We start from the raw sequence: 23,756 nt of genomic DNA, 5'->3' as shown, positions 1-23,756 counted from the left end.
CTGTGCATTGTGAGACTCACTCGAACAATTTACTGAACATTTTCTGATGCAGAAGAGAGAATATTTCAAATAGATCATCAAGACATTGTATGCCACTGTTTTTTTACACTTCTGGTACTTGCTTAAGCTTGTTTTTCTAATCTACTTCATATGGATATTGAAGACCTTGATGCTGATGGAATGGTTACTTGTAATCCCAGTTCTCCATTAGCCCCTTAACTGCTGGGTTTTTTCCCCCCTCCAGTGTTGAGCCCTTTTTTTCTTTATTTGGGGTAGTTTGGGCTTAAGGCTCCCTAACTTATTTTCCATATAAAGTATCCATGCCAAATTTGTGACAATTTTTCCAACATCCTGGGGGTACCCAGAAAATATGCAAAATATGGCAACATTGTGAGTTTTTGCGAAAAATGGGGAAAAAGTGCTCCGTATATAAATGTTTCCCCCATACAAATGACATCAACAAACTGCTTGCTGTGCTAAAGTCACTATCTTCCCAGCTTTCAGGAACATGCAGAGCTGAATCCAAAAAAAATCTAATTGTGTACCACAGTTTTGGCATTTTTCAAAGAGGTATCCCATTTCTCCTATATTTTGTACTCTCAACCAAGTTTGTGTCGGATACCAGTGTGAAACCCCTGGGTGATCCAGGAAAGCTATGAATTTCTGAAAAGTAGACAAAAGTCATAATCCAGCTAGGGATCATATGTGTAGACCTCTCAAGGTTTTTCCAAAGAAAATAACTCTTAAAACGAAGAAATATTGAACATGATGTCTTGCTCCGCCTTTCAGATAATACAGAGTTCTACAAAAGCTCCCACAACACGGTGGCCCAAACATGGCGGAGCAGGAGACATAAAACAAAACAACACCTAGAAAGGAGTTTTACTTTACAAAATGAAAAGACTCTCTTTTTAGAATAATGCTTGGGGTTTTATTTATGCAATGCTCTCCAACAGAAAGGTTTTCCCAGATGTCAAATGAACCACATTCAAATGTATATAGAGATATATATTTATATGCAAGCAATAATAACACACTTGGTAAATGCAACAGTTAAATGCATGAATAATACTAATGAATAAACAAGCAGCAAATAATATGAGATAAAAACCAAGCAAATAATATACTGGACGTCCTCAAAAGAAAAATCAGGCAGTTATATATGTGCACTAAATACATCAAATGATCACTTTGGAGTTCGACTCTGACTCATTCACACATCACAAAGAAAACACCTCAAATCACCACAGCCACTGGAACCACGCATCACAATGGCACTAGTCAGAAACAAATCACCTCAAATGATCAAAGCCACTGGCCACACATCACAATGGCAATAATCAAAAACAAATCACCTCACCCGATCGTTCACTCGACATCCTTGCCAACACAAGATGGGGGGCCCTTTCACAGCTAGGCTCGGACTCGCGATCGGGACTCAGGTTCCCTTCGTTTTACGGCAGTACGTATACTCCGTAAGTGAGCTCCCACCCTAGCTGTCAACAACCCTCAGCTTTATAGACTCCAAAACACACTAGAAGGTTCTAGAGTCTTCCCCTCTGCGCCAAGGAAACTTGCTGGAACTGGCCAGCTTCCAGGCTAGCATTCCATGGCAGGAAGGAGTTCCCACGTTCCATTTTCACATGTTCCAGCCTTTATCTTGACAATGCTTATGAAAGCCTTCCAGGGTACAGTAAACAATCTCTCACAAAACAATCCTTGAACATGATTAACCCAACCAACTTGCAAGCCGTCTCCGTGTGCGCAGAAAAGCTCAAGCAAGGCAGAGTCAGAATTCAGGATGACATGAGGACTTGTCAAAGTCAATAGTAAGAACTTAATAATGCTTGCCAATGTACAACACAATGCACATTAGTGCACCACTGCCTATAGCATCACATACTTCATCTCTCAATGTACAACACAGTGCATATTTGTGCTCCACTGCTCATAACACTGCACTTCGAAAGTACATTCCACACCTCTCTCTCTCTCTCTCTCTCTCTCTCTGTCTCTCTCTCATGCTTTCAAATGCACATCCCACACGTTCTGTTCTTCGCAAGGCTGTTCTACTCTGTGACAGCTCCCACTGTAAGACTGCAAGATTACAAGAAAGAAACCTTTAAGAGAAACAGGGCTTATGCAGGACGTTGTACATTCAAACTAGGATGAAATAACACACCAAAGTCAATTAAAATGATTGTAGTCAAAGGTCATCACAGGGTGTCAGACCATAAGAGTGCCTCTAACACTACACATGAGTAGGAAAAAACGCTATTTGTGACAGTTTTCATCTGTTTTTTCATGATGGCCAGTTTACCAAAGCAATATACCATTAAGTCCGCTAGGCTCTTCTGGTTGCAGGGATATATAGGGTTTGTAGGTTCTTCAAGAAGCTAAGGTACCCAGAGCCAACAATTGAGCTGCACCGTACAATGGTTTTTCATTGTAAACCGCCGTGTATAGAGCAATTCATATTGTGAAATATGTAGAGTGAAAAATGGTATCAAGGAAACGTGTATTTCTGAAATGGGCACCAGATATGGAGTTTAGGAGCAGTGTCTATTTGTAATTATACACCTCTGAATTTGTGAGTATCCTTACTAGCGTACGATTTAGAGGGTATTTTTTAAATATCTTCTTTCTTATACAATGGCTTAATTTAAAAGGCACAAATGCAGCAAAATCCAATTGGTAATAACAAAGTTCTACTATTCTATGCTCCCACAAGTCTTCCAATAAAAATCATACCTCACATGTGTGGATAGGTCTAGTGCCCGCGACAGGAAATGGGCCAAAACACAACATGGACACTTCACATTTTTCCACAGAAAACAACTCATTTTTTCCAATGTTGGCAGCTATAGATTTTGGACCCTAGCTTAGCTGGCACTTAGGGAAACCTAGCCAACTTGTACACATTTTATAAAAAGACACCAAGCATATACTATCAAGTTTCTAGTTTTTTTCATAGGTGGGAGGGTCCTACATTTTGATACTAGCTTTGGCGTATTCACGAGGCCCTTGTTTTAACTGATTCACCTGATTCAACTTCCCAATTTATTTCAGAACTAGTTGGATCAACTTTTTGCGCCCATTCTCCTGCTTGTCCTATACAGTTTTTTGGTATATGATACAGTTCGGGCCCCATGGGAACCTTAATAGTCTCACCTGCGAGTGCCACTGTTATCGATTGCCCTTGATTCCATGTGCCACTTTGGCTGTCTCTTTCATTATTCATCACATATTCTTTTGGTGCAGGATTATTCTCTGTCTGTATTCACAATTCAGGCTTTTCTCTGATTAAAGCGTGGTCAGCAATATGAACAACAACATTAAGCCCTCCATTACTCCATTTTATATTTATATTACACCCCTGAGCACAAATGCTCACTTCCACATCCTCAATCTTTTTCACTTTTTCCACTTCCGCTACCTCAAGGGCCACTAAAGAGCTATTTTTACTAATACCAAAATCCTCATTAGTTTTCTGTTATTTTATTGTTGCATTCCTCTAAGCAGACTTCATTTGGCCTCTGTGTAAATACTGGGCCTGTTCCTGTCTGTCCCTTCTATCCATGGTCAAGATGCTCTGGGGGTTTCTTCATTGTTACCAAAGAGTCCATTATTGACTGGTTCCTTGGACTCCTAGGGCTCTGTCCCCCAGCCACCGACTATCTTATTTGCTTAACAATAATGGGCTCAGCACCTTCACTTGCTTTTCTTAACTTTAAAGTGTGCTCCTCGGTTTACGCCTATAGATAGGGACAATTCGGGTTCAGTGGTTCTTCCAGTCTCAGAGACCCAATGTATCAGGCATACATCCTCCTTTAGTTTAAAACTATTCTGTGAATGCTTGGCAACTTCTCCAATTATAGGGATACAGTTGTTTCTGCTGCATAAGTAACAGATAGATTTTACTTTAAGGAATCATTCCTTTTCTTTAGGTCTTGCTGAGCCAGCACATGCGCTGCTCTGCGAGAAATTTAGTGTGTGGGTTTTCAAAGTGCTGCCACAGGCTTTTGGTGGCCTAGCGCTTGCGTTCACGCGAGCGTGCACGCGTGCAGCTGCCACGTGGGTTTCTGTCAAGGCTCATTAAGCCTTGCGTGCCTCAATGAGCTTTCACTTTCGTGCTTGTTTTCTTTTACAGCCGCGGTGAGCTGTTCCCATCTTAACTTTGATTTTTCTTCCGCCTTGCGTGCCTCAATGAGCTTTCACTTTCGTGCTTGTTTGCTAATACAGCTGCGGTGAGCTGTTCCCATCTTAACTTAATTGGGAGCCTGCAGCCATGCTATGTAGTTGTTCCATGTTTGTGGCAGTCATTGGTGGTCGCCTCCATGGGGATTTGTCCTCAGATTTCGTCGCTAGTGCTATTACTGGGGAGTCCTAGTCTGCCTTTTCAACCCCATTGCCTAGCCCCTGTCTTTGGCGTCTGCATACATCCTCATTTGCAGAGCTCAGATTTCCATAATGCGGGCAGGCTGCACATTCTGCCAGGATCATAGCCAAGTCTGTGGATTTAAGTTGTATTTTTATGATTTTGGCAAGCGTCCCAGTGAACACACAGCCTGGGCTTCTGGAGGTTGCCCCTCCCTTTCGGGCTAGTAACCTGTTCGGTGATTTTTCTTTGATCTCGGGGCCTTCCCAGATCACGTGGAAGAAGTTTTCATACTCTGCCTTGCACCTAGGGCATTCCTGTAGGATGCTGGGGTACATAGCCTGCAATTGTCCTGTGGACTAATATGTGTTGTGTGTTAAGTTAAATTGGATCTTTTTTAATCTGGCATTTCTGGAGACCCTGGACTCATACTGGAAGTCATTTGACTATTCTCTGTCTGTTCATTGCTTAGGTCTCTTTCACATGTACCTCATTTATGCTAAGTTCTTCCCCTGTTAACCCATGAGTGTTTTTTGTAAGGCCATCACCATGCAGTGCTGCCTACCCCAGCCTAAAGGTTTGTGTAGTAACCCATCTTTTTAGGGCTCTTCGTTAGAACTGGCCCATGTCAGTCTCGTTGCTATGCATAGACCTGCATGCGGTACTAAGTGCCCCGGTGGCAGGCCGTAATCTTTGTTAAGCTCTGCAAGTGTCATGAGAAACCCAGAGCAGTACAACTGTCACACCTTGGTGACGAGGCCCATCCCCATACTGTGGGTGTCACTCACTTAAGCCTGACGAGGAACAACTAGAGCGCGGGGGTAACTAAGCAGAGTATGCGTTGCGCTTAACTGTTATTTTGCATGTATCTGTTTTAGCTGTACATAGATGTTTACATCAGTACTAAGTTTAGTTTATTGTCGTGGCTTGTAGTAAATAGGTATTGGTTTACCCTTTAATGCTGATTCTATGTTTGCCTCCTCTGGTGTCAGGCTCAGCCATTCCTCTGGCCATTGGAACTGTGCTGCTAAATAGTAGGCCTCGATGTAGGCGCTCATAGGCCCTCCCCATTGATTGGTTGAAAAAGGCTTCCAAGTGTCACCTTTCGACTACCCGACATGCCATGTTATGTTAGAGTTATTTATATAGCTCACATTCTGTCATTAGTATGACTTAGTATGGCTTCACAGAAGATGATACAGGGCATTTCATTAATAGTGGGCATTGCTGTATTTATTCTAGGCCTTTGTTTCACACTCCATATGCTTATATATTGCTAAGAGTACGTCATGAAATCAACATTTGTGTAGCATAATTTACTGTTACTATGACCGAGGAGCCATCTTAATATGGGCACCCTTACTCTACAATTCTGATATTTCTGTCCATCGGCTGTATGTGGTTGTTTGGCTGTGTATGCTTGGAATTGTAAAGTATCAATAAAGTATGGTACCAGAATATCATACATTAATGTGCCAGGTAAATATTATGTCCCAAATAAAGTTCACAAAAATGTCAACCCAGTGATGTTAGTAGTAGAAAACGTACAGATAATTGTGATAGAATGATAATTTTGGAACGGGCATTTAGGATACAATATTTATGTTAGACAACATGTCTGCTGTCTTCTAAAACAGAACCATCTAGTAAATTATTTGAGTTAGTTAATGTGAAACAAAATGAATCGCATCCTTTTGAAGCCCTCATAGCATGTTATGTGTATGGAAGGGTTTCCTGAATAATAGTGCTTTTTTAGATCTCGCCTGACCCAGCGCTTGCGCTGGTCTGGCGAGACTTTAAGTAAGGGCTTCAAAAAATGCTACCGCCGGCTACAGCGTGCAGTGCATGTGCGCGGGCGCGCGCTTAAGCAGAGGCGCCATATGGCATTCCTCATGCTCATTAAGCGCATCGCTCCCCGCGCGCTTGATCTTCTAGTTTTCTTTTCTTTGCACCACTGGAAACTTCTTCCTGCCTGCAGTCAGTTCTGATGCTTGTTTGTACTCTGAAACTCGGTAATCCTGTTTAAGTGTTTCTGCCCCCTAAACGATGATTTAACTTTCGTAGATCGTTTGGAAGTAAAAACTTGTTTTAGTGATAAAGGCAAAAAACTGATGCTGCTTCAAAGCCTGGTGTTTTTTTCCTTTGGTGTTCTTAACAGTCTGGTGTAAAATTAAGCCACTAATTTTGCGCCCAAATCATCTAAAGAGTGAATTAGAATTAATACCCTAATTACGGGTGAAACTGAATAAGCAGTCTAATGCACTCAAAAAATAAAAAAAGCGGCAACCGTTTGTTCTCTGCTCTGTGCATTAGCGATGAGCCTCTGGGAAAAATAAATTAATTGATCAAAAATAACAATTTAATATGCGAACATTAAAAATCTGTGAAATCGCTGCATTTTAAAGAAAGTAGAGTAAAGTCCTTGCTAATCAAAATAACATTTTAAAAAATATGTTAAAGCATGCAAAACAATACATTTTACTTGAAGGAGAAACTGATTTCATTGTAGCAATTTTGCTTGAAAACACAAGATGACATTTAAATAAAGCAGGCCTAACTTCTTTTTAAGAGAAAGCTACACTATTCTGAGGTAAAGAGAGGTTGATCCTGCAAAGTATGTAACGCTATAGACAATGTTTGTGTACAATGTGGTGTTCATTAATTCAAGCCACGTTCTAAACACTGTGTGTACACGTTAGCGATGGCCATGCTGCAGTTTCTAAACATTTACCACTTTTTAGTTAATTGTACCACATACCACCCCCAAGTTATGCTTATGACTCAATAGTAGCTGTGTACGTTTAGGTGCCCTTGCAAACAATAAATGAGCTTGCTGTTCTTTTTCGGGGAGCACAACCAAAGTCTTATCAATCATAAAGTTTTTATCAATGAGCACCCTTCAATATCATTTTCCATTAACTAGTTTGACATAGTTCACTCAAAATACAGGCACTGATGTTCTCCGGAAACAAACTGAATTGAGCATTCTCATGTTTCTACCCACGTATTAGGTAAAATGAAATCACTGCCTGCTACCATTACGTTTTACTGATGTAGCAGGGGCTGACACAAGACCTTGTAATATTAATTTCCTGCTCTACTCCACGCTCCCCACTTGTCCCTCGTGTGTATATTACAGAGGTCCGAAAAAAACAGCATTTGAAATACCTAAAAACACGAAAAGATTGCATGAGAATCGGTGCAGCGGTGCGCCTTTCCTCTCATTGATTGGATATACCCTCTCTCCCTACAACTCTCTCTCTCTTTCACGCACACAATCTCTCTCTCGCCCTCTCTCACACACGCATGCACGCACACATGCACGCTCTCTCCCTCTCCCTCTCCCCCTCTCTCTCACACACACACACACAGGTACGCACACATGCACGCTCTCTCTCTCTTTCTCACACACACACAGGCACACATGCACGCTCTCTCGCACACACACACACACACACACATATACTCCATCCTCTGTAATCTTTCCCGCACCAGTACTCTCTGTGTTGCTTCTGAGCCCTGCTTTCGTTATTTCCCTCCACCCGCCTTAAAAAAAAAAAAAAGCTTTGGCACTGCTTTATTTTTCTTTATTTACCAGTACAACTTGGATCAGTAAATAAAAAAAAAAGAAAACTTCACTCGCACGCTGTAGGTGTGTTCATGTGTTGTGCTTTTACCTACAAAATGACACAGCTGCTGCAACTGCATAATAGCATTTTTTTTTTTTAATGGGGGGTTCCTTTTTATCCATGCTGCACAACATCGCTAAACAAGCATTGGCATAGCCAATAGGTCCCGCCTTTGGGACATTAAGTGTTTAGTTATCCAGCACAATATCCTTGGTACAACAACATTAACTGTTGCATGGCTAAACACTTATAAGGTACAAGGTTTAGCCATGCAACAGCTGATGTTGTTGCACCAAGGATATTGTGCTGCAAAACTAAATACTTATAAGGTCCCAAAAGCGAGACCTATTGGCTATTCCAATGCTTGTTATTGTTTCTGTTGCCTGGCCTCATATAATTGCTATATATGATGCTATGTTTTGCAAACAGTAGTGTGAAATGTTTAATCTAACTTTATGTAAAAATAAAACAATTTAGCAGCGCCAGTCACCGTTACAGATTCTGGATCACTGTATAAAACCATTTTATTTTTTATTAAATAATTAAATATATTTAAGCTTTTATCAAAACCATAAAAATGCTTCATATAAATGTAATTTAAAACATAAAAGGGATCATTAAAGTTCAGTACAAACATGTCAACAAATGGTCAGAATTCTTAGAAATTGTTAGGAGATCAGCCACATATATTTATTTGCTTTCAAAGTTACTTTTCACAGTTTTTATATATATTTTGTTTCACAACCTGTGCCTGCTCTAGCAATGGTTCAGTTTACACTGCCCACATTTCCTTTAATAAAGGGCAGTAGAATCTTGGCCCAGTTGACAAGATCGCTCCTTCTTTGGAGTCCTGCTCTGTATGTGCTGTTCCGCAGTATGGCTCCTATGTGGGTTTTGTGTTTGGATGTTCTGGATCCTCTGCTTTTGACGTTCACAACAAGCACTTCTTTAAAATATCTTTGCCGATGTCCCCCTTCACTAGGATTTCATTAACAACTTGTAAACCCATGTCTTGCTGTGAGTAAGGTATTACTACTTATATCTTCTCAAATCGCATGCACAAGTGTGCATATTTTGGCATAGAGAAATTAGAAGAAAATCATTTCCATAGACATGTACGGTGCTTAATTTGTAAAACCTATAAGTGCCAGGGCCCAGAGGTTTTCTCAGGAGCATGTCATCAGTGGAGCTAAATGCTGGTGTTGCTCAGTCCCAAGGCAGCCTTATCTTCATTCCACCTCCTGTCTCTTTCTGCCAGCACCCTATAATTACCATCTTTTGATCTCAGTCTGTTTCATCGCTGCTTTCACGCTTTGTTGCTGCTTCTATATCTTTTCCTTCTGCCCCTTTTATTCCTTTCTTAGGCTATGGGTGAAGGTTTATGAAGTTGCCCTTTCCACAAGCCATCTTGTACTGATTTCTTCCACCATCAGAAACATCCTGTCTCTTTATCTACCCCTTTAGAGGTTATTTTTAGGTCTCGCCTACAGCGCTGCTCTAGGAGTGACCTTTAGGAATCTGTCAGCTCTTTTCAAGCACTTGTGCTTGTACTGGCATCCACCTTGCGGGAGCGAGCAGTGGTGCGCGCGCTAATTGAAAACAGATGGCCTGCGCTACGCTGCTCGCTCTCGCAAGGTGGATGCCAGCACAAGCACGAGTGCTTGTTTTTCTTTCCACTGCTTGCATTGCTGCCAAGGCTTCAGACCGGTATGTGTGACATTTTCATACTTTTAGCGACATTATTAGTGACATTTGAGCGACTTTGAGTGACACTTTCCTGCAAGCAAAATAAAGCAATAAAGATGAGTGAAGCAGAAAATGCACTTATTTCAGCAACGTGAAACTCTAAGAAGATCTTAACATTACTGCACAGCACCAGAAATTGAAAGGTACCACTAACCTAATAAGTACACTGACACTCGCTGTGGGTGGCAAGTGGTAACTACTTTACTTACTAAAGGTTTTTGATCTTCCGCCAGGCAGCCTCAGCGCTGCATGACTGGCCAGGCTCAGGTTTTCTTGAGCCACGACCCACAGCAATCATTGTTCGGTTAGTTCGGGCAGCCTGTCCGAGTCATCTCCTGGCAGCCGCTGCAATCGGACCGGACGGTCATTGAGTGTGGCAGTTGTCACAGGTCATGAATCCGACGATGCCTTGCACTCCACTTTCTCGACCGGGTTCTACTATATTGTATTCTCTGCAGGCGGCCCGGCCTGTGCTAGCAGTAGTCACACAGCACTGCTTGAGATAGCACTGGGACGCTGCAAGCAGAGCCAGGAGTACCATAATTATTGCAGCGGTTGCACTTCTTACTCCTAGACCCCGCTGCGCACTGTCTAGTAGGGGGTAGGGCATGACGTCCCTCTTCAGCGCCAAGGCCAATGTATTAAATACCGTGATAGCCTCTGTAGCTATTGGACATACTACCGGCCCGCCGTAACGTCAGGCTGTCTCCCAGCTGCCTCAAATGACTTAGAGCTGCGCAGGCAGCGCGGCACTGGGAATTGAATAACTACAATACAATGTAGCACTTGACTGTGAGCTTGCCAGTGCGGCCTTAGCTCTCAGCATTCAATCCTGCCAAGTGCCATATTTCAGACTTACTGATGTTCTTCTAAGGCTTTCTAAAAAAAAACAAGGATTGGCAAAGACAATTGTCTCAGCTTTTTTGTTTGTCAATGTAGACCTATTGTCTTTACAAATACTTTTGCATATGTAGTGCAGCATTGGAAACAAAAGCTAAAGGCGTATTTTACCCTCACAGCTATGATGGCACATGTACATGCGCGCATTACAACTCATGCGCATACATACGAAATGAGAGATCCTCCATTTTGTTTATTTTTTATATTTACCAATCCATTATGGTATGCACCGATCTTGGAACGATGAATAAAAATAAAACGAGCCTTTCCAAAAATGCATTGTGTAAAAGGAGCAACCCGGCAGCAAACTCCAGTTGGCAGGCATTCTAAAAAATAATAAAACAAGAATTGGCATAGCCAATAGGTCTCGCTTTGGGACATTATAAGTATTTAGTTATGCAGCACAATATCCTTGGTGCAACAACATCAACCGTTGCATGGATAAACACTTACAAGATCCCAAAGGCGAGACCTATTGGCTATGCCAATGCTTGTTTTGCTATAACCGTCTGTAATATGCTCAAGGAACGTATTGATCTTTCCATGTGGCAATGTCCATCTTTATCAACTTGGACTTTGGTTTTATCAGCATGAAAATCCTTGATAGACTCCCTTATAAATTAATTTAAAGGGCTTTGCCTTGTCGTCTGTTCGGTGGTTGCACCATAATTAACTAGCCTTGATCAGCGTCTTGCAGATAGCCCAGATAACACACTCCTTAGTGGGTATAAAAACAAAAATATGAAATATCTTCAGCCTTACCTGGTGCAGCTAAGCTCACTGTGATCTCAATACTAATATAGTTTACAGCATTCGCAGCAGTCACTGCAGCCTCTTTTCCATCCCCTGGTCTGCGATCTGTTTGCTCCTCCCTAGCCACCGTACCCCTCTGGCCACACAACTCCGCATGCAGATAGGGGAGATCAGGTTCGTCACGGTGCTTCCCCACCCTTGGTTAACCAGATTGACCCAATTCAAATTGCTGCATGTCTACTTAATGATCACAGGGCTGGCACGAGCACACCTAACAAGATGGAACAAGACTCCACAATATCATTTCTGCAGCGCCACTTCATTCACAAATATTCTTGTAATACAATTCAAAGGCGTCACATTGTAGACTCTACCATTGTTGTGCGGGGAGCAGAACAAGAGCAAGTTGGGTGGGGAGTCAGGTAGAGGAATGGTGCGGGGGAGTGAAGCGGCAACTAGCCAGCATCGGATTCTAAACTGCCTGCTTCCATGCTATGTGATTCTCAACCCACCGTGACAGTTGCCCATTGCACCACTCTTGCTCTTAAACCTACTGTACCTACTTTGCCTCCTTGCGATGCCACATTGCACCTCTTTGTGCAGCTAAGTGGATTTTCCAAAGCCCCAAGCCATTCTGGGCGAACCACTCCACTCACCTGTCTGCAGGTCCCCCGCTGGGCATTACTAGCGCCGTGTGAGCACCCCACTTTTCTGCTTCCCACCCCGCCTCCATGGTTACTGTCAAGCACAACCCAGCTCACACGGGCCAAGTTGGGTTCTCTTCCTCCTCCTTCACCCCGCTGTTGGATGATCGTCCTCTTCACAGCCCCTGTGACCCCTGTCTGGTGCAGCTCAACACAGCAATACTCAGAAGCAGGCATGCCTGTAAGCGCCATTGGCATCCTCCTCCCCTCTAACTGTATGGATCCTAATTGTTTTTTTTTAAAAAACATTTTTATTGGCATTTTTGGTTTACTGCTACACACAGAGTAAAACAACCAAACAAACAGGTCAGTACTGAGCACCACACCCCCCCCGCCCGCCCTCCACCCCCCCCCCCCTCTCTCATTACACAAGAAGTCTGTTCCGGACTTATTCTGCGGGTGGCACCAGCGTCTTCAGTATACATCACTGTCCGTGCCCTAGGGCTGAACACTTCATCCATGAACCGTGCCGGTCCCCTCCACTCCACCGCCCCACTAGAGTCCCCCCTCCAGGCCATGATATCTCCGCAATCCAAATTCCCTGCGGAGCACCGAAAAGGACTTCAGCTCCCCCCTCACTAGCACGTCTCCCAGTGTCGACAGCCCGATGTTATCCCAGTGCGTGAACCCCCTCAACTTGTTCAGTTTTGGGAGCCACGTGCAGCGCCATAAGGGCGTCTGTCTACTTAGTTTCCTGTCCCAGCCAATCTCCCGGGTCGCCCTTTTCCAAATCGCCAGGGTGATTTTAGTGGCCATCAGTAACCGTCTTGTACCCTTGCCACCATATAAGTAATAATGATACGAGTGGGCGCCCATGACATGTCGTTCCAAAGCAAACGTCGGGTGCATTGCCGGGGCGTGAAGCCAGTCATTAATGTAGACCAGGTGTTCCGCCCAGTAGTAGGCCTCAATGTTGGGAAGCGAGATCCCCCCACTATACTGGTGCCTCTGCAGGGTCTTTATCGCCACCCTGGGTTGTCTACCTAACCAGAGAAAGCTACGTAGTTCCGAATCAATTTCTCGAAAGACCCGCCTAAGAACCGGATAGTATTCATTCTGGAACGCATACAGGAACCTGGGCAGCGTTATCATTTTCAACATGGCTGCACGCCCCAGTAGCGTGAGCGGCAGCCGACGCCATCTGTGTGCGTCCTCCACGAAATTGGTCAGAACCCTCCCAATATTCCTGTTGTAAGAGACAGTCCGTTCTAGTGTTATAAACACTCCAAGATATTGAAACCCCTCCGTCGTCACCTGGAGCCTGTCTGGGAGACACGGCCAGTCCTCCCGCCCCTCCGGGGTATATAGCACCGACTTATGCCAGTTCACCCTGTAACCCGAGTGGGCACCATATCGTTCTAGCTCTGAGAAAATTATCGGGATTGTCGTGTCGGGGTGTGTAACATAAAGAAGGACGTCGTCCGCATAGAGAGATATTTTTTTCTCCAGGTCGTCTAGCGGACCCTTCCGAAAATCACGAATCTCCGGGTGTTGTCTGACCCGCGCCGCCAGTACTTCTATCGTCAACGTGAAGAGCAGGGGGGACAACGGACATCCCTGCCGCGTACCCCTGCAAATAGGGAATTCCCCCGATGTGACCCCATTTACCCTCACCCGCGCCCTCGGGTCCGTATACAGTAGTCGCACCCATTGGCGGAAAACAGGTCCGAATCCCAGGCGCCCCATGACTCCCTCTAGAAAGGGCCAATGCACCGCATCGAACGCCTTTTCCGCGTCCAAGGAGAGAAACCAGTGAGGGTCCCGTCGGCCACTCACCGCCTGTAGCCAGTTGTGCGAGCGCCTCAGATTCAGTCTCGTCGCCCTACTGGGGAGGAAGCCCGTCTGATCCAGATGGACCAAATCTGGGATCACCCGCCGCAGCCGGAGGGCCAGCACCGTCGCCAGTAATTTCACCTCGGTGTTAAGCAGCGAGATTGGGCGATATGACGTGCACTCCTCCGGCGGTTTCCCCTCCTTGAAAATCGGGACGATCGTGGCCAATCTAAGATCCGGGGGGAGGCACCCCTCTCCCCGCGCCCCCTCAAATAACGCCAACAGATGGCGAGCCAGAAGGTCCGCCGTTTTTTTAAAGAATTCCGCGGGGAACCAGTTCGGGCCCGGCGCCTTCCCCACCCGCAGCTTGGCCAGCGCCTTTTTAACCTCATCTAACGTAAGGGGGGCCTCCAGCTCCTTGATGTCTCCATCCGCGAGCGTCGGTAGGTCTAAATACGCCATGTACTGTAGCGCGTCCTCTTGCGAGCCTAGGCCCCGAGCAGCATAGAATGCCCGAAAATGCCCTGCAAAGGCTTCCGCGGTCTGCGCATTGGAATTCACAAAATTCCCCCTTTCATCTCGCACCTGTTCTACCCATCTTGCATCCCTCTCTTTTCTACTGAGCCACGCCAATAGCTTGCCCGACTTATCACTGACGTCATATAAACGGTGGAGTGTTGCCAACGCCTGTTTTTTGGCTTCTCCCGTAGCCAGATCCCTATACTGCCGCTGAACGTCATGCAACCGGCGCAGTGTCTCCCGTGCTGGGTCCGCGAGGTACTCCCTGTCCAACTGAAGTATGTGACTCTCCAGCTCCTGTAGCTCCCTTTGCCGTTCCCTATTTTCCTCTGCAATCCTAACCTGGACTCTACCACGCATGACCGCCTTCACAGATTCCCAGAGGGTCACCGGCGACGACACCGAGCCCACATTATCGGCTAGGCAGACTCTAACATCTGCCCGAATGCCCTTCAGCACCTTCGAATTCTGGAGGTCCCATGCTGAGACTCGCCACTGCCCCCTCCCCGGTACCCGGGGGGCCATTGTCACCAGAAGGGGAGAATGATCCGACAGGCCCCTTGCTTTATATTCAGCTCGAACACCCTCATTCAACATGTATCGCGCCATGAAGATATAGTCCAATCGGGAATACACCCTGTGGGCCCCGGAGAAAAAGGAGTACTCCCGCCGTGTCGGGTGTAACCAACGCCACACGTCCGTCAGCCCCAGAGTCTCCATCGTGGTGGCGAGGGCCGTCAGAGGCCGGTCCCTCCCCCTATCGCCCGTCCTGTCCAGTGCCGGGGCCAGTACATCATTAAAGTCGCCCCCAAGCACTTGCACCGTGTCCGATGTGGCAAGCAGTATTTCCGCAACGCCTTTTAATGTGGACGCCTGAAGCTTAGGTGGAGCATAGACCGACACTAACGTGTATTCCTTTCGGTGCCACACTCCCCGGACCCCTACGTAAGTCCCCAGTGAGTCCGTCCATGTCTGTGTCACTCTAAACGGGTGTGTTTTTCGGACCAGGATCGCCACCCCTCTCGAACCCTGGGTAAAGCCCGCATGCGCTAGGACCGTGTAGTGACCCCGGGCTAGGAATCCACATTTAGTCCCCATAAGGTGTGTTTCCTGTAATAACGCTACATCTGGGCCTGCCTTCCTAAGGTATGCGTTTATCAGGCCTCTCTTAATTTTGCTACCAAGCCCATTGACATTCCACGTTAGGATTGAGAACCCTTCCTCTGCTACACCCTGTGTTACCGTCGTAGCAGGCATTGCAACTCCATCCGCGTGTACTGTCCCGGGGGCACCTCGCTGGCGGTCAAGCCCCGTGGTGTGTCGTGCGTGCCTGTAGTGACCTGTCCCCAACCCCTTCCCGCCCAACCATCCCCAACTGTCCCGTCCCCCCCCCTCCCATCCCCAAACATCCCCAAACTGGAAATCCCCAACACTCCCCCGCTCCCACCCCCTCCCCACCTCCCCCCCCCCACCAGTCCCATTTCCCACAAACACAGGACTGCTGGCGGAGTAGGCCTGTCGCCCTCCCTCGCTATCCCACCCGTCGTTAACCTATCTCGTGCCCTCTATGTGAACAACACTAGAACAGTCCCAGTCTGCCCGACCCGAGAGCACCATACATCAACGACCAAATGAGAAGACTAACAAAAGATATACACAAGAAAAAGGGGGGGGGGTGTGACCACTTGCGTGCTCCATCAGGCAAAAGCTGCATTCAAGATTGTCCGGTCCAGTCTCTCTCAGGAGTGGGAGTCTTGGGTATCAGGTCTCCGCTCCTCCGTAGGATCGGGTGCATCCCGCTCTAGATCTCGGATCGCTACTTCCAGCGGGTGTATGGAGCTCTGCGCCGTCCCTCCATGTCCCGGCCTGTGGGCCGTCTCCTCAACATCCTCCTCCGAACTGCCACTACCCGCTAGGCAGCTAAAGCGAGATCCCGGCACTCCAGTCCCTCCGGGTGACGGGGAGTCCCTCTTGCGGCGTCGTGGCGAGCCACCTTCCGAGTAGGGCGTTTTACGCAACCTCTTCCCCGTTCTCCGCCCCGACTGTCCCCGGGTCTGCCTGAGTGCCGGCTCCTTGGGACGTGCGCCACTGCCACCCGGCCGTTCCCGGCCCTCCTCCCTGTCGGCGGACCGTCGGTTCGTCGCTGGTCGTGCCTCCAGCCACTGCCAGGCCTCCTCCGGATGAGTGAAGAAATGCGTACCACCATCATAGATCACCTTTAACTTTGCCGGGAAAAGCAGCATGTAGGTAAGGCGGAGTTCTCTTAGCTTCGCTTTGACCGCGTCAAAGGCTCTCCTCTGTTTTTGCACCTCTTGACTGTAGTCCGGGAATATCATAATGCTCGTGTTTTCTATCCGGAGTGCCCCCTTTTTCCGGGCCTCCCGCAGGATCAGATCCCTGTCTGCAAAATTGAGGAACCGGGCAATGATGGGACGCGGTCGCGCCCCTACCGGCGGCTTCACCAGGAGCGCCCTATGTGCCCTTTCAATTATAAAGCAGTTCGAGAATGGGGCCTGCGGGAACGTGTTCGTCAGCCAGGTGCGGAGAAACAACGCCATGTCCGATCCCTCAATGCCTTCCCTAAAGCCCACAAAGCGGAGGTTGTTGCGTCTCGCCCTGTTTTCCGCGTCGTCCACCTTCCAGAGTAGTTGTCGGTGCGATGCCTGCAGTTCCGCCACATCTCTGCGGAGATGGGTGATGGTATCCTCAGCCTCACTGATCCTGGTTTCGGCCGTCTGCACCCTCTCCGACAAGTTGCGGAAGTCCTGTCTCAGTAGCGTGACTTCGGAGCCCACCTCACCGATCTTAACCTCCAGCGCCGCCCTGGACTCCTGAATGTCCGTCCTGGAGGCTTGTATGGCCTCCATCAGCAGTTCCGTGTCAGAACGCGCCGCCGGGGGGAGAGGCGGTGCCCCCGATTGCAGCCGGGTGCGGGTATAGTCGTCCATAGTCCCCTGCCGGGCAGGTTTCTCAGGCGGGGCCTTCTTCCCCATCTCCGGCCTTGAGATCCGGTCCCCAACGGGCCCCCGGTCAGCAATCCGCCTCTAGGTCCCTGGGGGGGTCGCGCCGTCCACCTCCTCCCCCGCAGGATCTCGCTGCAACGTCCACTCCACCCGGCGGCGCCGCGCTCCGCGGGCCTAACGGTGGCGGGCCGGTCGCTGCAGGGCCTCCCGGTAGGATGGGTTTCACCGCCACTGGCGGGACCCCTGTCGCATAATCAGGTGCGGCCGCAGCTCGTGCCGGGGGGGGGGGGAGGAGGAAGGGGGAGCAGGAGCCCAGTCCAGCCGCGCCGCTCCGAGCCGGGTAGAGATGTGCCCAGGGCCTACCAAGGCCGGTTCTCCAGTGTCGCGGCCCTTCCTCCAGCCGGAGCCTCTGATGGCCGTAGGACCGGATGTCCAACCGAGTGTCCCCCGCCGCGTAGCTTCAAGGGCGCCGTACCTGAAGTGGCCAGCGTAGTGCAGTGGTGCGCCTGGCGGATCGATCGCACCGCACCTCACCTCACTGGCCGGCCATGTCCCCCCGCAGTGGCACTCCGATGCGGGCGAGGTCCAGATCTCGTCGGAGCACCGAGGGGAGGCGACACGCGTCCCAGCCCCCCCGCTCCAGCCCGTCTCCTCTTACCCGTGCAGGCGAGCCCCCACCAGTGCACTCGGGGCATCCAGGCTGCCTCTCGCCGGTCGGCGCCGCACTCCGTCTGGCCGCAGCGCCGTCTCCAAGATCGCGGGGGCCGCCGCCATCTTGCCGCCTCCTGGCCTTGCTCGCTCCTCGGGCAGTTCCTCGCGGGATCCGGCTACCAGGCGCTCCGCGGGTCTTCCCCCGCCACCGTGAATGCCTCCGGTCCCGGGGTATGGGATTCCCGAGTTCTGCAGACTGCCAGATTGAGGTAAATCGCCGGATTCAGAGCAGCTCTGTCAGAGCTCTCGCGGAGCACGTCTTACTCGGCCATGTCGCCGGCCACGCCCCCCATGGATCCTAATTGTTGAACCCCTACGTAGATTCCTCATGCCACTCAAAGGGAATTTGAATAAATAAAGGAGGGAAGCTTTTTTAAACCATAGGCCCAGTAGCTCCATCGCAGAATGTAAGGTGAGATCTGAAATAATTCATTAACAAAAAGTGGAAATCCCACTGTTTAGGAAAGGGCTTTCAATGCACATTTTCCTTGCCTGGCACTGCTATATGAGATGTGGCCTGGGCAGGAAAAATTATAAATGACACCCCATGCTTTATGAGAAGACTCCTTAAACTTCAAATCTGTAGCTTTTTTCTGTAGAAAGAAACATCTGCTTTAGGGGTTTCTTTCTTCAGAAGAAAAAAATTTCAGAGTGTGCTGCTACGACATGGCGATTCAGCAGGCATTAGGTTTTTGCCATACATATTCCACCTTAGTTAGTGGGAGCACTTTCGTCCATAATTCCTAAGCCAGAATGGTAGAGATGTAAGGGTGTTGGGTCAGCTCTCATGCATCATGCTAAAGTGGGATCTGTGCTAGTCTAGCAGTTTAGTGGCTTGCCTTACATGCTTTAAATGACCACCCTAGATTTGTTATTTGAGCAACTCAGCTTTCATCTCCCCCTGGTTTACCTTTAAGTCACCCCTGGCTCCTTTGAATCCCTGGAGAATCGCATTCACTTGCCATCTGGCGATAGGACTTAAACAGAAAGTTCACCTTTACTAGTGGTGAACATACACTTTTGAACTTCAGTTTGGCTGACCTTTTAACTAATTATCTTTTAATGTACCTATATATTGCTGCATCTGTTACTTTCTATAAACATAATAAACATTTTATGTGAGTACAGGCTAATAGCAATTTTAATTTCTGAGTCAGGAAGCAAATCAGCTAAAGCACACACTCACATGAGTGCCACAGTTTTCCAAATCCAGCAAGGATCGAATTACTAAAGTTTTTATCTATTCTAGTATATTTGTCAGTTTCCTTACAATGCATTTTTCCGTTGTACATCTTTTCCAGCCAGTAAAAGGTTTCTGATTCTTCTTTTATTTTCTTTAAAAGGTTGAGAATCCTGAGGTCAAAGCTTTGCAAGAAAAATTGGCCGCAGCCAACTTCAAAATGATGGAGTATCGCAACCAGATCCAAGCCACGAAACAGGAACTAAAGATTGCACACAAGGTATGATTGCAAAGCCCAAGTAATGGATTATGGAGTGGTATTATGGCTCTTAATACCTGCCCTTGCAGTAAAAAATGCCAATTTTGAAACCAAATCCTGCCATTATTGTTGGCCCGTAATTGAAATACTATACAGAAATTACATTGATTAGCTAAATGGAGGCAATATGGTACTCTTATGGGACATTCTGGTGCCATGTATCAAGAAGGCTTGCTTTTACTCACTACACTAATCACTGTGATTAAAATCAGTACCATGCTGGTCTTAATATGGTGATGTGCACCCTGGCTCCTCCTGCAATGTTTGGCCAAAATGCTGTACCCCACCAGCAGAGACGGGGCAGTCCTCATTCCGAGGGTGCAGACCCCTATGTTTCCTTCTGGTCGGGCATACTTATCTAGATAATGTACCCTACTTATGAGGTACACTCCTTTGCTAAACAGACCATGACTAAGCGGTGTAAGGATACTGCTGACAGAAACTGCTGGTTTCAACATATAATATTATCCAGAGAGTTCAAATATTCATACCAGTTTCAAACCTAGATTATTGTGCCAGAAGTCAGAAACATTGAATTCAGAAAATCCATGATTTCAGTACCCATCTTACGCTTTCAGTTTGACATTCCTGTAATCAGTGCATTTGGTAGTAACTTCTGCTACATCATTTTGTAAATTGCATGCCAATGGATAAAACCTTCAAATACAAATTAAAGATTGCCATAACATTACTGAGACCAATGCGCACATTTTCTCTTTCCTCTCACATGTATTCTGTGATCTTTACATTGGAATGTGCACTGTTTATTCCTGGCTGGATTGTAAAGATCTGTGTCAGCACACACTAGAGTTGTTGCTCTGTACTTGAGATGTTTTCACTTTTACAAGATTGCTGCAGGAGAGCATGGATGCAACTGCATATGGTTCATCGTAATTGCATTAAGAATACAAGGGTACCAATCACAGTGTTTTCATTGAGATTTCCATATCCTCTGTAAGTGATTCCTCTGTAAGTGATTACTTTTTTAAAAGTGGACGAAAGCATGTACTTGAATGCTGAGATCCTGTTGGAGATTTTGTTGAGTATCTTTTGGTACCAATGATTGTTGGAGGTGGTTGTGAAAATGCAGACATGATAGCGTAGTATTGCTATGCAAAAGCAAATAAAGGCATGAATAGCTGGTTGTAATGGGCATGGAGGTTACATTTGACAAGCACTGTTATTTCTTTTTAGGAAAGCAAAGATAAAGATACTGCTTTGGAAAGGTGAAGAATATATTAAATGGGAGAAGTAGGACATGGTATAAGAAAGTAAAGAATAACCTTTACTGGCTTAGTTGCCAGGGTTTCTGTTGTATGCATAGTGGGCTGTCATTGATGCATCCGAGGCTTACTAGCTACCCTTAATTGATATAAATGCTATCTTTCAGAACTGAAGCCTCGCCACACTTAAGATGGCCACTGTTTGATTGAGTACCGTTACTTGACACCCAATAACGGCCTCTTTGTCTGAGAGTGAGGGGCATCAGACACTGTAGGACAGGAGATCATGAAAAGAGGTATGATATAGAGTGGACTGTGTTGGCCTGATATGGATCCTAGTTCCATGGCAATCAGAGAAACAGACGATGGCTGCTCTCAAGCAGACGAGTGTGTGCTGTTGACCCAGAAGTAGTTTTGTTCTTTTACCGGCGAAAGAGAGCTTGTGAATCATGACAGGCGAGTGCATAGAATGGCCAAGCTGGAGAATAACACATGGGGATAACCTTCAGTGGAATGAGGAAAGAGTGATGCATTTTTCGGCGAGTAGCACTCTACTTGGGAACCCAAAAAGGATTAGTGGTGAATTAGTATAGGGAAATACGAGTTCATTTGAGTGGTGGACATTTGAACTGTTAGTTGGACTGAAAAAGATAATCGAGGGATAGAGAAGGGAAGGGTCTAGAAAGTGTTTATTTGGAGATTATAGCAGTAGGAGGAGGTTTGGGATGAGTAAAGGAGAGATGGAGGGGGCAGAGTCTAGAAGTGAATTAGGGAGAAAAATGAGGTGTTGGATAAGTCTAGGAGGGACACATGAGGGAAGGGTTTAGAAATGCTTGTTTGGGAGATCTGAATAGTAAAAAGAGGTTTGCGATTATGCAAGGAGGGACAGAGGAGGGAAAGGTCTAGAAAGGGTTATGTTGGGGATCATAGTAGTTGAATGAGGTTTGGAATAAGTCAGAGAGGGGAGGTAGAGGATATATTGAGTGAGATATAGAGTAGCGCATTGGAGAGGCTGATTTCTTTTTTTTAGAGTAGGAGTAAAGTAATAAATATATAGATATATAAGTACATTGAAGATCTATATTTATAAGGTTGGTAATATATCAAGATTTAAGTAGTATTTAATAAACTCAGACTTTCAATTGTTAATGTACTTTAAGCTAATTTACTTGTGTGTTTATATATTTTTTTCTTTTAATAATTCAGTAGTGAAGCAATTGTAGATAAATAGATATGATAAAAATGTACATATTGTGACCAATAAACAGAGAACCATAAGCATCTAATCAAATAACTTATATGAAAACTATTCAGTGACCTTTATACATGTTAAGCATAGAATAATATAACCATAAGTAATATGTACATTTGTTAAGTACACTTAACGAATATCTATATATTTATTATCATAATTATTATACACATTTATACAAAGGAATACACATATCTAGATACATACATATAGTCAGATTACATGATTATATACACAGGGATATGCTGTACATTTATGTTTGAGTATGGTGGTTATGTAGGGAAGAGCCAACTCTTTAACCCCTTGCATGCCCGCCCCTTTCCCCGCCCAGTGCCGCGCCTTGCATTAGCGGGCGGAGTTCATGACGAGCTGGACTCGTCATGGGCACAGCGCCACCGCAGCCCATGACGAGTCCAGCTCGTCATGGGCACTGAAGGGGTTAATATTCTTCTGAAGATAAGATAGTTATCCGTGGAATTATGTTTGGGGTTAATGAGTTCCATAGTTTGGCTGCAGAGAAAATGTTCCACCTATGTTTTTTTCTTGTATTTTGAGATTTTGGGGCGAGGTGTCAATCATGGAGCGGAGGTTGCTTTATTGAATGTATTTGGTGATTTTATTCCTGATGAAGAGCGGCCCTTCTCCATGTGATGCAAAGCAGCTTGTATGTGGATCTTCTGGCAACCAGTAACCAGTGGAGGCCCTCAAGGCAAGAGAGATGTGGGCTTGTGGCTTTACATGTAGGAGTAGTGTGGCAGCAGAGTTATGAATCCGTTGTAGTCTGTTCATAGTTAATAAAGATGATCAGTGGTAGAGGCCATTGGTGTAATCGAATTTGGACAGTACAAGAGAGAAAGTAGCCTGGACCTTGTATGGGAATCCCAGGTGGGGAATACGTGTCGCAGAGTATGCCCGAAGCAAGCCCATCTGCGCCCGTCTGCGCCCGTCTGTGCCAGTTCACCGCCAGCAGCCAGGACCCCTGGTAGGTTGTCATCATCTACATTACCTACCCTTAATATACCCCGCAGATATTTGTGTGACTCTTTAGTAGACCTTAAGCCTGCCCCCTGCAAATTGCCCTCTCACCTTTACTGTGTACTGGAGGGCCCCTTCTCATGTAGAGCTTGTAGATTCCAGTGCACTGAGTGTCTCTGTCCCTCTTTGATTACTATTCAACAGCTTAATTTTAAAGACCCACCTCACTCTTTAAAGAATACCTTTCCCAATCTCCCATCTCCTCCAGGGAAAAATATCGAGTGGAACTGTTTTTTGGCTAATGTTAGGTCTCTCCCTAAGCACGCCACAGATATATGGGATATCCTGACTGATCTGAAACCCGAGATGGGTTTCATTACCGAGACCTGAATTAAACCATCCTCCACTCATGCGATTGCCTTGGCCATTCCGGAGGGCTATCGTATTTCGAGATTGGATAGAATAGGCAGAGAGGGCGGGGGTATAGCTATAATTTATAAAGAAGCCCTAGCAATTACTATTCTAGATCAAATAGGCACAGAGTCGTTTGAATGCCTTGTATTTAGATTAGATCTTTCTGCACGTTGTAGCTGGAAAGGTGCTTTGGTATATAGACCACCTGGCCCGACACTGGATTTTACCAGCCAATTGCAAGACTTCATTTCTCCTTACATAATTGCTACTCGTTAATTTCTTCTGCTTGGAGATTTTAATATCCATAGCGAAGATGC

The 23,756-nt window shown here is 46.3% G+C and overlaps 1 protein-coding gene across 1 annotated transcript in view; it reads left to right on the top strand.

The window, feature by feature from the left end:
- The window catches only part of CCDC13 (coiled-coil domain containing 13), a 244,721-nt gene that overhangs the window by 66,459 nt on the left and 154,506 nt on the right, over window positions 1–23,756 (top strand). Inside the window, exon 6 of the mRNA XM_085628796.1 lies at window positions 19,420–19,536. Coding sequence (XP_085484922.1) covers window positions 19,420–19,536 — 117 coding nt within the window. The remainder of the gene's footprint in view (window positions 1–19,419; window positions 19,537–23,756) is intronic.

This window comes from Triturus cristatus, chromosome 10 (genome assembly GCF_964204655.1).
Source record: "Triturus cristatus chromosome 10, aTriCri1.1, whole genome shotgun sequence".
Taxonomy (NCBI): domain Eukaryota; kingdom Metazoa; phylum Chordata; class Amphibia; order Caudata; family Salamandridae; genus Triturus; species Triturus cristatus.
Note: the sequence above shows the minus strand (reverse complement) of the source record. Positions and strands in the feature narration are given on the sequence as shown.